The sequence below is a fragment of the Beta vulgaris genome, chromosome 6, assembly GCF_026745355.1.
Source record: "Beta vulgaris subsp. vulgaris cultivar EL10 chromosome 6, EL10.2, whole genome shotgun sequence".
Taxonomy (NCBI): Eukaryota; Viridiplantae; Streptophyta; class Magnoliopsida; order Caryophyllales; family Amaranthaceae; genus Beta; species Beta vulgaris.
This window is the reverse complement of record NC_079207.1, coordinates 9,528,281-9,541,448: the sequence shown is the minus strand read 5'-3', so window position 1 is coordinate 9,541,448 and position 13,168 is coordinate 9,528,281. Positions and strand designations below refer to the sequence as shown.

Below are 13,168 nucleotides of genomic sequence, written 5' to 3'. Positions count from 1 at the left end.
ATAGTCTAATTTATTTACTTTATTTTTTTAAGAAGTCTAATTTATTTACTTAAATGTGTCCAATAAGTTCAAATAAGTTGCAATCAGGTCCAATCAGGGTAATAAGTTTTAATCAGGTCTGATAAGTTCCAATCAGGTCTAATAAGGTTCAATAATTTCCAATCAGGTCTAATAAGGTCTAATAAGTTCTAATCAGGTGCAATAAGTTTCAATCAGGTCTAATCAAGTCCAATAAGGTCCAAATAGTCAATGTTCAATAAACATTTATATTATTATTCATTATTTTATTATTCATATCACTATTAGTTGATTGTGTTATTATTAGAATGTTAATTAAAGTACCACAATGATTATATAGTATTATACTTGTATTATTGTCTATTATTTTATTAAATATTTGTATTATTGTCTATTCTTTTATTATTCATATTACTATTAGTTGATTGTGTTATTATTATAATTTTTTATTAAAGTACCACAATATATAGTATTATACTTGTATTATTGTCTATTATTTGATTATTCATATTATTATTAGCTAATTATATTATTATTAAAAAATATTATAATCATGGTCAAATAAGGTTAACAATAATAATTATAATATTAAAGGACAAATTTTAATAATTATTACTTCATAATAAATTTTAAGGGGTAATATTTATGTTATTACTCGTCAACTTTTTTGTCAAATAAGTTTCAATCAGGTCCAATAAGGTCAAAAAAGTTTCAATCAGGTCCAATAAGTTTCAATCAGGTCCAGTAAGGCCTAATAAGGTTAATCCTTGTTTTCTTAATCAATGTGAGACTTTAGTGCCTAGTGGAGTAGAGTTGAAGTTGGATCACAAATTAAAATATATAATTTGTAATCTATATTAAAATATAAATTTGTATTAATTTTTTTAATTTAAAATATTTTTTTAATATAAAATTTTCTTTTAGTATAAAATAATAATCGAGCTGTTCACGAGCTTTACGAGCCGAGCTTTGCCTAGCGCAGCTCGTTTAAGTCTCGAGCCGAGCCCGAGTTCGGGCTGAGCTTCAACGAGCCGAGCTTTGACGGAGCCGAGCCCGAGCTGCTCGCGAACTTGTCAGGCTCATTATCACCCCTAGGTAAATCTGTTTTTAATATAGAACTTATCATTGCCTAATTTTAATTTAAAAATAGGCGGTCTCTTACAAGTTACAAGACTAAGGCTATGTTTAGTTCACCTGAAATTTTCTGATCTGAACTTATCTGGATATGAACTTATCTGATTTGATCTGAACTTATCTGATCTGATCTGAACTTATTTTTTCTAGATCTGATTTGATCTGATCTGATTTACAAGATTTTATCTTTTATAAAATATATTATTACTTTATAATTCATTATTATGCAATACATTATAAGATCTTATTTATAGTATTACTATTATTATCATTTTATTTCTATTACAACTTTAACACAACTTTTATTATTATTAATAATAATAGCTATTATCATTATTAGAATAACAACAACAATAATTATAATCATAACAATAATAATTATTACTAAAAATAATTATATAACCCAAGTCATTAATTTATAAGAGCACTTATACAATGTTTCACACTTTCTCTTAAAAAAAATATTTCACACTTGAGAAGTCGGCAGACTCAACTCTTTTTTTTCATATAAAATAACATAAGATATATAAACAACTATGACTTTTTACGCAAGAAAGAAATAAATAGTGTGCAACTTCAAATAGTCTGAGAGATTTGGAATTCGGTAGGAAGAGGTATGCCAAATCTAAACTTATAATTTGTATCTCGCACTTATCTTATTTTGAAATGTAATCCGAACTTAGTAGTTTCGTTGTCATGAATGTGAGCTATCATATTTTATATATTTCTTATTTTTGCGTCAATCTTATGTTCTTAACTCGTGGCTTTTAATTTTCTATTATTTAATAACAACAAACTAACTTAAAATAATAATAATAGTGATATTTATAATGATAACAATAAGATTAATAGTAATTACCAATATTAATAATTAATAAGTACTCCCTCCGTTTCCTAAAGATCTTTCTTGTTACTGTTCCTACAGATACCAAGGAGGATCCACTTGTGTGGGGTGTGGGGTGGGTAAAGTAGGATAGAGAAATGAGTTAAAATAAATAAACAAATAAAAAGGGGTTAAAATAGGAGAGAGAAAGGGAATAAAATTGAATTAATAATGTAATAGTGAACCATATGATAGGGACATGAGAGGGTAAAAAGGTAAAAAAAAGTTCTAAATAAGGAATAAAGTAAAAGAGGGAACATCTTTTGGAAACGCACTTAAACAGAAAGAGGGAAGATCTTTAGGAAACGGAAGGAGTACAACAACAATAATAATCATTTTGAACAAATGTACTAGTAAATAATAATACTGACTTTGTATTTTTTTTATCTTTCTCACTTAGAATTTTGACACTATTAACAATTTGTAGTTTTTTTATCTTTCTCATTTAGAACCTTGACACTATTAACTAGGGGTGTTAATGAGCCAGGGTGGCTCGCAAACTGTTCGAGCTCGGCTCGGTCAAAGCTCGACTCGAGAGGGCTCGACTCGAGTTCGAGATCGGCTCGCGACCTTAACAAGCCAAGCCGAGCGTAGTAGAGTTCGATTCGAAAGCTCGCAAACATGTTCGAAAAATTTTAAAGTACAAATTTGTATACATTAATTTCTAACCCAACTTGAATTACAATTTGAAGTCCACTTTAAAAATATACTAGGTTTTAGGCCAGTGCACAATGTACGGGAACTATTTAGTATAATAAAATGTTTATATATCAGCTACAATGAAAACGTGTAAACGATTCTTACGTTAACTTGATAAAAAAAAAACTCTGTGTTTAAGAGATATACACCTTTATATTAATTATAAAGTTGTTTAACATATACATGATACTGATATGTTTTGGAAGACTTCTTTTTAGTGCAAAACGAAATTTATTAAGAAGTTACTTCCTCCGTTCTATTTCTATAATATTGCAAAATGAGATTTTTACACTATCCATTCACCATCATAACCTTTCACTATATATTATGATTTTTATGTCAAGAAAAATATTGTCATGTGGGATCTTGTTAGATTCGTCTCGATATATACTTCAGAATATCAATTTTGTATAATTTACTATAAAGTAATTAAATATATTAATAGTTAAAATAGTGTATTAGCAAACGTGAAAACTCAATTGTTGCAGTAGAAAAAGAACGGAGGTTGTATAACATAGTCATAAGCAAAGCCAACAACACCTTATGTTGAGATGACAAAGGTAAATTAATGATCTCAACTACTTCAAAAAGGGAGAAAATTTGCACGAACTTGGTCTTATCCTAGTAACTACTTAGGGGTCAATTGTCTTATTAGAAACCCTCTCCACATTAAAGTCTTCATTTTTTACTCGAAATGGCCTTAAAGTGTTAAACTTCCCATGTTCTTTCTCATAAATTAGTACTATTGGGAAATTTTTACTCGTGACTGAGAAATGGCTACATAAAATTAGCCATGACTAAGAACTGGTCTCGAGAGATACAAAGCTACCATGTGATAGGGATTGTCCTTGACTTTTAACACATGGTCGAAAAAACTGTCTTTTTGAAACATCATAAGAAATTTTGTTCCAACTGACGGAATAAGTACCATATGGGGTATAAATACCTTATTCCTCGTTGCTAACTGAAATACCACAATTTCGATGATATATTGTATCATACCTTATTCCAAATTGTGTGTATTTTTTGAAACATCATAAAAATTTTGTTCCAACTGACGGAATAAGTACCATATGGGGTATAAATACCTTATTCCCTACTGCTACCTGAAATTACCATCATTTCGATGATATATTATATCATACCTTATTCCCCGTTCCATCTGACGTAATGAGTATCATACGGGGTTTCCCACTTTACTTTTTTGCCTAAATACCTTATTCCCCGTTGCTACTTGAAATAATCCTTACTCATTAGTTTCTTCCTAAAAACAATTTTAGAATATATTAAGCCACCACAATTTTAATATTAAGAATAATTTAGAAAATGATAATTTTGTATAGTAAACAAATATAAATACACAATACTTGTTAATGTCTTTGTGTTATATAAGTTCTCCATATGATTTCCATTTCAATATTATCTTTTACATCAAAGAAAAAAGACGCTGTCAAAACAAAGTGCATAGGCAAATTAACAACTTTTCTAATTCGATAACTTCTAATCTTTCAACAACAGTTTTACTGTCTTATAGACCAACTAAAATTGAATACTTATAAATCCCTCTTTTGATATATAAGCTTGATATATAATTAACTCATTTTGTTGATTCACCTTCTCAATTAGTGTCTCGAAGCTCATTAAAGAAAGCTATATTTATAATTTAAGCACATGGGCCATGTTGCACTCTCTCTGCTAATCCTTTATTTTAGAATTTTAATAAAATGGGCCAAATTCAAAGTGTACATTTTCTTTAAAAATGATATTAATATCAAGCATAAGTTCATAAGTGGATGTATTTATATTTTTTGTTTCATTTGAATGTAAGAGCTGGAAAAATTTTGAGTGATCCTAAGGTTATTTCTCTTAGATACAATAAAATAATAATAGTAATATATATATATAAAATAAATTGGAGAGAGAACAATCATAAAATTAATGTCTTAATGTACTCTTGGCCAAGGAAATTTCAATAATTAGAGGTTGACAACCCGTTGGATCACCTAATCATCTAAATTTTTTCGAACTTATATCGTCATAGTTTTGTCAAAATAAGTTGAAGTGAACCGACCCTTGTATGTTGGTTTTCACTTTTTTACCTAATTTAATTTCTTGTTTCATATATTGTCTCTTGTCTTACTTCTCTCACTTTAAGGGACTGTTCTCCCCAACTTATTTTCAGTTCAGTTCAATTCCTAAATTGTTATCATTACTATATTATTATAATTTAATTCAGTTCAGTTCAATTCAGTTCAGTGTTTTATGGTAAAGAGAACATGCCCTATCTCAGTTTTTTTTTAAAAAATAAATTAGTATGTATTGGTCGTGGACATGATTTGTTATGATGATTCATATTAGCCCACCTTAGACCACTTTGGGACTAAAGATTGAGCTATTATTGTTTTGTTATGTAACCTCTGATCATAGTCATGGTGTGACTATTATTATTGCATTTGCATTTCCTCCTGCACGGGCTAGCATCTCATTATATTCATTACCAATAGTGAATAAGAAAAAAGAAAATTAATTAGCTGGCTAACATATTATCAGGATATCATATACTACTTGCTTCACATTTGCAATTTTTTCATTCAACCCATCACCCATGAGTTGTTTTATAATTCTTTCATAAAGTATGATATATAATAGGATGATTATGTCATATAGGAACACCGCGAAAAAGGTAAAAGAGTAAACAGAGGAAGGAATGAAGAAAGAAAAAAAAACACCACACTCAAACTCAAACCCCCTGCATAAACCATTTTTTCTTTTTTTCTCTGCTCTCCTCCAAATCCTTCGATCTCCCCATTAAAGAGAATACTTGAATATTCCATTCTCTTCCTGTCTCTATCTCATTTCTAGAGAAGTGAAAAAATTGTTAGTCACATCAAATTATTCTCATTGGCAAAATTTTAATTGTTAGGGTTTTTCGTTTCTCTCTCATCTAATGGCGGTTTTGGGGTTGGAGTTTTTCTCTTTCCTCTCTGTTGGTTGGTTCCCAGTTGCTACTGCCGTTTTGTTGTGCAGGTTGTATGAATTGTTGTTTTGTAGGAGTTTTTTTCTCTTTTTTTTTCTTACTCCAATTGATCGAATTGATACTCATTTTTGGATGAATTACAGCAAAAATGAGCTGACTCACTCGCTCTCAACTTACTGATTGCTCATGTCCATGGCCGACTCATTTATTTTGCTTTTGGTTCGATTTTTCTCCGACCTTTGATTATTCACCTTTTTTATCATAATTTTCTCTATTTGAGGATTCTCAATTTGGTGAGATGTTTTGAAATTGTGGTATGTAATATTTAATGGGTTTAACATAATGTTTGTGATACTTATGGTTATAGAGTTGGTATTAGTCCTTTCTTTGCCTAAATTATAGCAATTATAAAACAATCAATTTTCTAATTAGTGGATATAAAACCGGTAACTATTGGATAAAAAAACTTCTCATAAATGATCTAGAAAAATTGTTGAACATCCTTAAGCACAGGCATGTATCTCAAAGAAAAAAAAAAGAGAGAGAAAAAGAGTAAAACATCTTTGCATGCATGTATATACTTGCACAGATTTATAATTAATCATTCAATTGTGTGTAACTAAATTTCCTTAAAGAATTTTAAAAAAAATCAATGAAATCATTTTAATAGGATTGACACGTGGCTTTGAATTGTGTATATATTCTTGCACGGATTTATAATACGGTCATTCAATTGTGTGTAACTAAATTTTCTTAAACAATTTCATATCAAATCTAAAATCATCCTGCAAATATTTTTCAACTTCAAAAAGAGTAGCTGAATGGAATATTTGACAGGAAAGGAAAAACCTTGGAAGATTTGCTTAAGTGGAGATTTCCTTCCAGTGAGGAATCTTACTTTTACAGCCCAAAATCACGGATATATCTTCAACTTAAGGAAATTGGAGGTTTTTCTAAAACATTCAATGACTGATTTTCAAAATTTGGCAAACTAATAATAAAGGAATCAAACATAATCGTTTTAATGGAATGTGACACGTGGCATCTATTTCATTGCTCTATGAATGTGGGGTGAATTGTGAGAGCAGAATTTCTATGAGGCTGCCACGTAGGCTAATTTTTTCTTGCTTTAATATTATATATGATGATGATATAATGATACCAAATTAAAAGTTTTAGCCTAATTAAAAAATACAAACTAAGGGCTTTTTTCTTGGCCCAATTAAAATTTAAAACAAACAATTGAAACACCAAAAACAAAAAAACTAAGCACTTCAAGTCACGTTCATTCAGTCGTTTACTGCTGCACTTCTTCAAGGGTTTTCGAAAACCCTAAATCTCCAATCTCCAGTCTAGTTGACGGCGGCGACCAGCGTCTTCCGCGGCGACCAGCGTCTTCGGCGGCGACCAGCGTCTTCGGCGGCGAGCAGCACTGCGACGGCGAGCAATATCGTCTTCGGTGGCGAGCAGGATGACAGGTAGAGTTCATAGTTTTCGTTTTTTTTTTTCGATTTAATCTGAATTCTGAATAATTTTGTTGCTGAAGAATTTTGACTGATTGTTTCTTTTTTCTTCTGGGTTGAATTTAAAATGCTGAACTTATTATTGTTGTTGTATTTGCAATAGAAACTTTTTATTGTTGTTGTATTTGCAATGGAATCTGAAGCTTGTAATAAAAAGTTGTGTTTGTTGAAATTATAAATCTTATGTGATCAAGGACATTGAAATTTAAGAAAAAAACAGTTTTTTTTTTTTGGGCAAAACTGGTACTTTGTTGCAATTTCGTCATTAGTGTAATCAGTGAGATTATTGGGATGATGATTTTACAGTTTAAGAGATTGTTGAAGATAACAAATGTGCCCAAATTGTTAAGTTTCGATATGCTTTAAATATTTTCGAGCTTTTTCGAGCCGAATAGTTCGCGAACTCTTTTCGAGCCGAGCCTCGAGACGAGCCTCGAGACGAGCCGCATTTTTTTTTTCGAACTCGAGCCGAGCCCAGATTTTCGAGCTCGACGAGCTTCGAGCTCGAGCCGAGCTCGGACCCTCACATTCTCGAGCCGAGCCGAGCCGAGCCCTGTTCGGTCTCGGTTCGGCTCGTTAACACCCCTACTATTAACAATTAGAGAGAATCTTTTAGATTTTTCTCAATATAGAAGAAAAAATATATTCATGTGGGGTCTTGTTTGATCGTCTCAATGAGTACTTTATTAATATTCAAATATTATAATTTTTACTAATATGTAATGAAAGATATTTAATAGTAATAATGAGTTATTAAATATAAGCATGATCTGAACTTATTTTTTTCTGATCTGATCTAATTTAATCTATTTTGATCTGATCTGATCTAATCTATTAACAATTAGAGAGAATCTTTTAGATTTTTCTCAATATAGAAGAAAAAATATATTCATGTGGGGTCTTGTTTGATCGTCTCAATGAGTACTTTATTAATATTCAAATATTATAATTTTTACTAATATGTAATGAAAGATATTTAATAGTAATAATGAGTTATTAAATATAAGCATGATCTGAACTTATTTTTTTCTGATCTGATCTAATTTAATCTATTTTGATCTGATCTGATCTAATCTGTTTTCATCTGATATGATCTAATCTGTTTTGATCTGATCTGATCTGATCTGAAATAAGCAAAAATAAGGTGAACTGAACATAGCCTAACTCCTTAAAATAAACCTTATTTTTCTCGTAGGTTAAGAGAGAAGGCAGTTTTCATCCAATTTCACACAAGTCGCAACACCTTAGAGAGTAGAGACAGCGTTGAACCCTAGGGTTTTAGCACTAAAGCAAAAACCCTAACCGAAAATCTATTTTTCGCTATTCCCAACTTCCACTACTTGTTCACATCGAATTGTTTCGTCAGAATCACCTCAAGTAATGGGATCGAAGAACAAGAAAGCGAACAAAAAAGACGCCGGAGATTCCTTCGGCGCCGGTGAGAATCATAATGGTAAAAATAAAGATAAGAAGATGATTGACGATCCACGATTTTCTAGGGTTCACTCCGATCCAAGGTTCCAGAAAGTTCCGAAGCGAACATCGAAGGTTGCAATTGACTCTCGATTCAACGAAATGTTCACTGACAAGCGTTTCGCGAGCTCCTCAGCGAAGGTTGATAAGCGCGGAAAAGCTAAAAAGCAGTCGGAAAACGCTTTACTGCGATACTATCACTTAGAGGAGGACAACAAAGAAGTTGAAGATGAAGCGAAGAAGAAGAGTGTGAAGAATGTGGAGGAGGAAAGTGAAGGAAATAGCAGCGAGTCTTTGGCTTCTGAGTCTAGTGGTGATTCATCTGAGTCGGAATCGGAGCCAGGTTTGGAGAGTGACGATGATCTTAGCTCGACGACTGGTAGTGATGATGATGCTGATACGTCGGGAGATGAATCTTCAGATGTAAGATTAAATAAAAATTGATGTTGATGAAAACAATTTGAATTGTTTGTTCTAAGGATTTCAAATTTCGGCTAATTGTTTTCTGAATCAGGTGGAGAATGTACCTCTTATTGAGCAAGAAACTCATAGATTGGCGATTGTTAATATGGATTGGAATCAAGTGAAGGTAAATTATTGTGCTTTTGAATTACGTATGGAAGTTTTCAGAAGTTCATTTACATTTCTAATAACTTTAATTTGGTATTTATTAATGAAACGCAAACAGTTTTTATTATTTCTGATGTTGTCGATATTTGACGAATCATGATTACATATGATGAAGACGGCCAATATGTGAGGCCTTAGATCTTTGTGGATAGGTTGACTTTGAATAAAAGAATAGAACTTGCTACTGCCTACTGCAAGAAGGGATTGCTACTATCACATTTTTGGCTTTAGCTTATTACATCAATTTGCTTTCTTCAATATTCTGGTATCTTGTAGGCTGTTGACTTATTGGTGGTGCTGAAGTCATTCCTGCCTAAAGAAGGAGTAATTAAGTCCATAGCGGTCTATCCTTCAGAATTTGGGCTAAAGCGTATGGAAGAGGAAGCAGTCCGTGGTCCAGTTGCCTTGTTGGAAGATGACAAGAAAAAGGATGATGAGGGTGTTGATGACGATGAAGAAGATGACGATGAAGAAGAGGACGATGAAGAAGAGGACGATGATGATGATAACGAAATAGGACCTGGAAAGCTGCGTGCTTATGAAAGGAGTAGGCTAAGGTGATTTTTCATAGCATTATGAATTTTTCTTTGCTGAAATATCATGTTTTGGCCCCAAGGGAGAAAGATAAATCTTAGCATCATGAACATTTTTGCATGACATCGATAACAATGAGGCATATACCGATGCAGCTGCTTAAACAATTGTCTTCTATTTCAATATTCTGGCTATACAGAGATCTGGAATTTCAGAACAAGTATCATAACTACCACAAAAGTAATAGAAGTTGACTACGTCTTCTCTATCACAAATTATGATTAAGAAGTTAGGACAGAAGGGAAGAAATGGTGGCCTAATGCTGTAACTCTTGCTGCTACATGTTTTCCTCTCTGCTTCAGTCAGATTTCCTGTTTTCTTTTTGTTGTAATTTGTGACACTTCATATAGCTGCACTTTCATGTTACTTTCAGTTGTTCGAATAATACTTTTATTAACTTAGTATAAGCTGGTTTTTGCTTTTATCGCATTCATAGTATGATATGTTTCTATTGTTTCTCATTCTTCCAGGTATTACTATGCCGTAGTAGAGTGTGATTCTATTGCTACTGCAGATTACCTCTACAAAGCTTGTGATGGGGTTGAATTTGAAAGATCATCTAATGTGCTGGACCTCAGATTCATACCTGATTCTATGGAATTTCCACATCCACCACGGGAAGTTGCTAAGGAGGTAATATGACTTAATCTTGAATTGTACGGTTTATTACACTGTTAAGATAATATTACTTGCTTTATAGTATGAGGAAATCAGAGATTATATTTCGACTGTACTGTTGGCATCATGATTACTTTAGTTTATTCTCCGGTAGATAATAGATGCATCATGCTGGGAAAGTAAAGTTATTCCTGGGTGTGCTATATGAAACGGCAATTGTATCATAACTTCCTTTGCTTTTATTTCTGATATCAGGCGCCAGCTGATTATGAGGGTTTAGACTTTCATACTCGGGCTTTGCAGCAGAGCAATATAACTCTTTCTTGGGATGATGATGAACCACACCGTGTGAAGAAATTGGGGAGAAAATTCAATGACGACCAGGTTAATAAATACATCCTATCTTTTAAATGTGTCTTTTTACTTATGCTTGTAATTAACCTCCATTTGAAATTACAAGGCATATAACCCATTTTTACTAGAATTTAGTTAGATATAGTAAAATTTGCATAGGTAATAAGAACTGGCATTAAGTATTGTATTGATAATATAAGAGAACCTATAATCTTATCTTGATAGTATTCGACATTGGTATTGTAGAACGCCTTATAAATTTAAACAAACTTTTTATTCTAAAATGCTTATATTTTGAAACGGAGGGAGTACTACATTATTAGTATGATTTTTTTTGTGCAGTATCCATTCCCTTTGATACAATTATATAGTCAGGGCACAGGGGAGTATCAATATTGTCCCTAGGCTATATCTTATTTGATAGGGGTTATACTTGTGGTGGAGTATTAGCTATCAATATATATTGTGGAAGTGTTTTTGCATGTTTTTGGTCTAGGTCAGCATATCTATAAAACCTCCTCTATGATAGCAAATCAATATGACTATTTGCAAATCATGGTTTCTGGCTGGGAATAGGAGAATTGACAAACGAGAAAAGAAAACTAAAGAAATTTATTGAAGTCCCTAAGAAGGTTGCTTTAGTTCAATTCACCAACAGCATTACTGAATTGGTTTAGATAAGTTCAAATAAGCGTCTTTTAGGTGTAAAGAATGATGCCTCATGGTGCTTCTTGTTATAACATTTGATTTTGTTGTTGTAGCTAGCTGAATTGGAATTGAAAGAGTTTTTGGCTTCTGATGAGAGTGACAGTGATGAGGATGAAGACTTAGGTGAGAATGAGGAGAGTGAGGATGATGGAGATCCCGCTCATCAAGGAAAAAAACAAGCTGGGAAGATAAAGGCTAGGATGGCCAAGAAGGACATGTACCGTGCCTTGCTTCAGTCTGGGGATGGTTCTGAGGAAGATGAAGGACATAATATGGAGGTTACCTTCAACACTGGTCTAGAAGATCTTAGCAAGAAGATTCTTGAAAAGAAGGATAAAGGGTCAGAAACTCTTTGGGATGCTTTTCTCAGTAAGAGGAAAGAGAGAAAGAAATCTAGGAAACACAGGTCGAAGAATTCATCAGATGATGAGACTGATGAGAGCGATCAAGAGCCTGTAGAACAACCAGATGACTTTTTTGAGGAAGAGCCTTCAGTTTTGAGAAGCAAGAAAGTTACTAATGATAAGGAAAAGAGGGAAAAGAAACCTCTGGAAGATGATGAAAAGGCTGCAACTGCAGCAGAGCTCGAGCTATTGCTTGCAGATGAGAAGGGTGCAGACAATAATATAAAGGGTTACAAAATCAAACAGAAAAAGGATAAGGGAAAGAAGGTTAAAGAGGCTTCTGGTGAAGACAAATTACCAACAGTCGACTATGATGACCCACGTTTCTCAGCTCTCTTCACTAATCCTGGATTTGCTTTGGATCCCACAGACCCTCAATTCAAAAGGTAACCTTTGGTATATAGACTTGATGAAACAATTTTTTTTTGGACTCCTTTGTGAAAATTGTTTCCCCATCCTAAATTTTTTTGTTGCTGAAGTTATTCAACATTGGTTTCCTGTAGGAGTGCAACTTATTTTAGACAATTGGTTCAACGGCAACAGAGTGACAAAGAAGAGCCAGTGGAAACATCAAGGCCAAGTTTAATTGATTCTGCTAGGAAAGAAGATGAGAAGTCTGTTACTACATCTCGAAAGGAGAAGTTCGAGCTAGCATCGATTGTAAAATCCATAAAGATGAAGTCTCAGCAGCTTCCTAAGCCTTCTAGTGTTAAAATGATTAAGGATAAGGTAGAGAATGGATCAAACATGAAGGAAAAGAAGCATAAGCTAGAAGGCTTGGATCGCAAAATGAAGAAAAAAGCCAAAGTTTAATGTAAGAATAAAATTTACAGAAATTTTGATAGTTAATTCTTTTGTTTAATTACAAAGTTGCTCTGCTTCATATTCTTTTGCAAGTGTATTTATTTGAAAACTAGGACCGTAGATTGTTGATAATTCTGTTCCTGAAGGCTTCTATAATTGTCATTAGAATAGAACGTAAAAAGACACCCTAGTATCGTATTGATGTTGTTTTCGCCAACTTGCTTTTGAGAGTCTCTTTCGTCAAATACTTCTGCGTAAAATGGAGGTGTTTATGCTACCCCATCTCTGAGAGTGGGGGTCTGATATGTCTTTTCTCTGTGTGTAAAACTCAGTGTTTTTCAATGGGAAG

General features: G+C 32.7%; 1 protein-coding gene across 1 annotated transcript; it reads left to right on the top strand.

Moving 5' to 3' along the window:
* The first annotated feature begins 6,968 nt into the window (after positions 1 to 6,968).
* Positions 6,969 to 13,036, top strand: LOC104895553 (pre-rRNA-processing protein esf1). The gene is made up of 8 exons (XM_010682096.4): positions 6,969 to 7,189; positions 8,430 to 9,130; positions 9,222 to 9,296; positions 9,614 to 9,894; positions 10,402 to 10,564; positions 10,805 to 10,933; positions 11,665 to 12,401; positions 12,519 to 13,036. Exons 2-8 carry the CDS (start codon positions 8,615 to 8,617, stop codon positions 12,826 to 12,828), a joined length of 2,211 nt encoding a protein of 736 aa, XP_010680398.2. The 5' UTR covers positions 6,969 to 7,189; positions 8,430 to 8,614; the 3' UTR covers positions 12,829 to 13,036.
* Positions 13,037 to 13,168: the final 132 nt, after the last annotated feature.